General features: G+C 29.0%; 1 protein-coding gene across 1 annotated transcript; it reads right to left on the bottom strand.

The window, feature by feature from the left end:
• Nucleotides 480-1607, bottom strand: LOC107608445. Its single transcript, XM_016310238.2, has one exon. It carries the CDS (start codon nucleotides 1342-1344, stop codon nucleotides 628-630), a length of 717 nt encoding a protein of 238 aa, XP_016165724.1. The 5' UTR covers nucleotides 1345-1607; the 3' UTR covers nucleotides 480-627.

Below are 2563 nucleotides of genomic sequence, written 5' to 3'. Positions count from 1 at the left end.
TCATAAATTTTTAATTATAAATCATAAACTATACCTCTTCTAAAAAATAAGAATTTTTAAAATTAAAAAATAACTAATATTAACTAATTAAAAATTTAGTTTCTATATTTTCTCATCCTCAAAAACTAAATTAGGGACGATAAAGGCTTCTATTATTGTAGTTTTCCAGGATCTTTATCAGCAATTACAAATAAAAATTTCGTATAACAAAATAAAAAATGAAAATTTTTTTTTCTTTCCTATGCTCTTGAAGAAAAAAGAAAGAAACTTAGTAAAATGTATAACATATTTTGGCAACTTGGACTTTGGACTAGAAACAAGCCAATTCATAGTCAAAACCATATATGTGAAAGCAAATGCATATGTGTGAAAATAATTATCCTCATCTAGTAGTAGTGAAAGAGCACAAAACCTGAGAAATTGAATTTGTATCCTACCAAAACACAAGCTCAGCAAGAATAAAATTTGGAACCGGGTCATTAGCTTTTTGCAAACAACGTCTTAAAAGTTTTCATTTCTTAAAAAGAATAAATAAATAGCATGACAAGGATATACCTCTTAATCTTAAAAGAACCTAAAGAAAAAACACACACAAAATTTATTATAAATATATTTGAATGAATACTTTTAGCCTATTAATTCTTCATACTCGTGCATCATCAGTTTCTCTTCATATTTTCTCCAATTGCATCTATCATCCTGCTTTTGTTGTTCGAGATATTGGAAGGAGTTTAAGTAGTCATCATCTCCTTTTTCAACTACTCCATCTGTAGCTCCGATTTCTACTGTTACATGGTCTTGCGTTCTTAGTGTTCCAACATGCGATTGAGATTCCGATTTGGAACGAAGAATCATGAGAGAGTAGCAAAAGATGGCTGCAACGATGGAAAACATCAAGTTGATCTTCATGAGTTGAACAGTTAGGCATCCAAGGAAGAAACTGAGGAGCTCAGCTTCAAAGCCAAGATCAATTTGCCATGACAGGGACAAAGACATCAAAGCAAAAGAAGCACTCGAAAAAATGCCTAGTAGGTCTGGTTTTCCGTTGTTAGATTTATCATAGAAAAATGAGTAGAGAGAGGTTAGTAGCAAAACCAAAACACCCACGTAAGCTTTAAGCAAGAAGCTCCTTGAAATCCTGTATTTCTTGGGAAATAGCATGATGATGCTGATGCTGAAACTTAACAGGGTGTAAAGAATGATCTTCAACAAGTTCCACTCTCCAAATAGACGTTTGAAAGAGGAACTCTTAGCATAACAGAGAAATCCATTGACACTTGACATAAATCCCACAAATCTCCATAGTCTTTTCTGGTTTAGATGGTAGGAATTCTGGGTTGGCATGCCGCTTAAATTTACAAGTGCAGAGCCTTTCAATTGTGTCTTGAAGGTTCGTGAAGTTGTAGTGCTGAAGGTCTGAAATGGCAGCTAGTCAAATGGCAGTATTTAAAAAATAAGGACCGATTGTGGGATTATTTTAATGTGGCTACTCCAATGAATAGGGTTTGATTTTTATTTGAAGTAAAAGTGTTATTTTTATTCAAAGTGTTGCTAAACAAATAAGTTACACTTTTTAAACAAAGATCATCATGAGAAGATGTTTTTGACACCTTCATAGAAGTAGTTGCCTTATTTTAATTGTTGTTATCTCGGTGGACATCATATAAAATGAAGAAATATACTAGTGTTTAATATCACGAGAATATAAATTTTTTAAATTTATGTTAGTTTTATTCGGAAATTATAGATTATGATAAAAAAGATGTATAGAATTATACTATTTTTATAAAAAGATCGTAAGGAGTAAAGTTTTTATCGACTAAAAAGATTAGAGTCTCTGTAGATAAAAAAAATTAAGTAATAAAATTTTTAATTATTATTTTTATGTAAAAGAATTTAATTTTTTACTAATAATTAATTTTAAATTTATTATCTAAAATTTGAAAGAATCTAATGTGTATATTTTTATATTTAATTAGATATTAAGTTTATTGTACAAATAGAAATAATTAATTTTTATGCTTGCTATTTAAAAATAATATTTTTTTATATATAAAAAAATATAATTAGATATTAACATAAAAAACTTTTGAGCTTTTGACTTACGAAAAGTTATATTAATAATGATTGGTATAATTTTTTAATAATATTTTTAATTTTTCGAAAAGTTGTTTAAGAGCTTTTGAAGAAGTAAAAAAAAAAATTATCTTCCTCTCAAAAGCTATTTTATCACTCCTATTTATTAAATAATTTTAAAACAAATACTTCTATAATAACTTTTCAAATATAAAATAATTTATTTATAAGCTGCTTTTAATATAAGTAGTCCTTATGTTTTAAGCTATGTTTTCAAAAGAACTTAATTATGTAACCAACTTAGGTTGGTCGAGTGGTCAGCTCACTTGTTCGCTTAAGCAAGTGTCGAGGGTTCGAATCCCGTCTTGTGCATGCAGCAACTCATTAGCCAGCGGCAAACCCTTAAATGGAGCTCAAATAGTCCTTGACCTGTCGGGTTGGGGGATATCGTGGGAAACCAAAAAAAAAAAACTTAATTATGTTATTT

Source organism: Arachis ipaensis, chromosome B07 (genome assembly GCF_000816755.2).
Source record: "Arachis ipaensis cultivar K30076 chromosome B07, Araip1.1, whole genome shotgun sequence".
NCBI classification, from domain to species: Eukaryota; Viridiplantae; Streptophyta; class Magnoliopsida; order Fabales; family Fabaceae; genus Arachis; species Arachis ipaensis.
The sequence above is the reverse complement of the archived record's forward strand: the minus strand, read 5'-3'. Positions and strand labels throughout refer to the sequence as shown.

What these genes read in the sequence shown, in the direction of transcription:
- LOC107608445 (XM_016310238.2), bottom strand. Translation starts at nt 1,344, where the DNA reads ATGCCAACCCAGAATTCCTACCATCTAAACCAGAAAAGACTATGGAGA.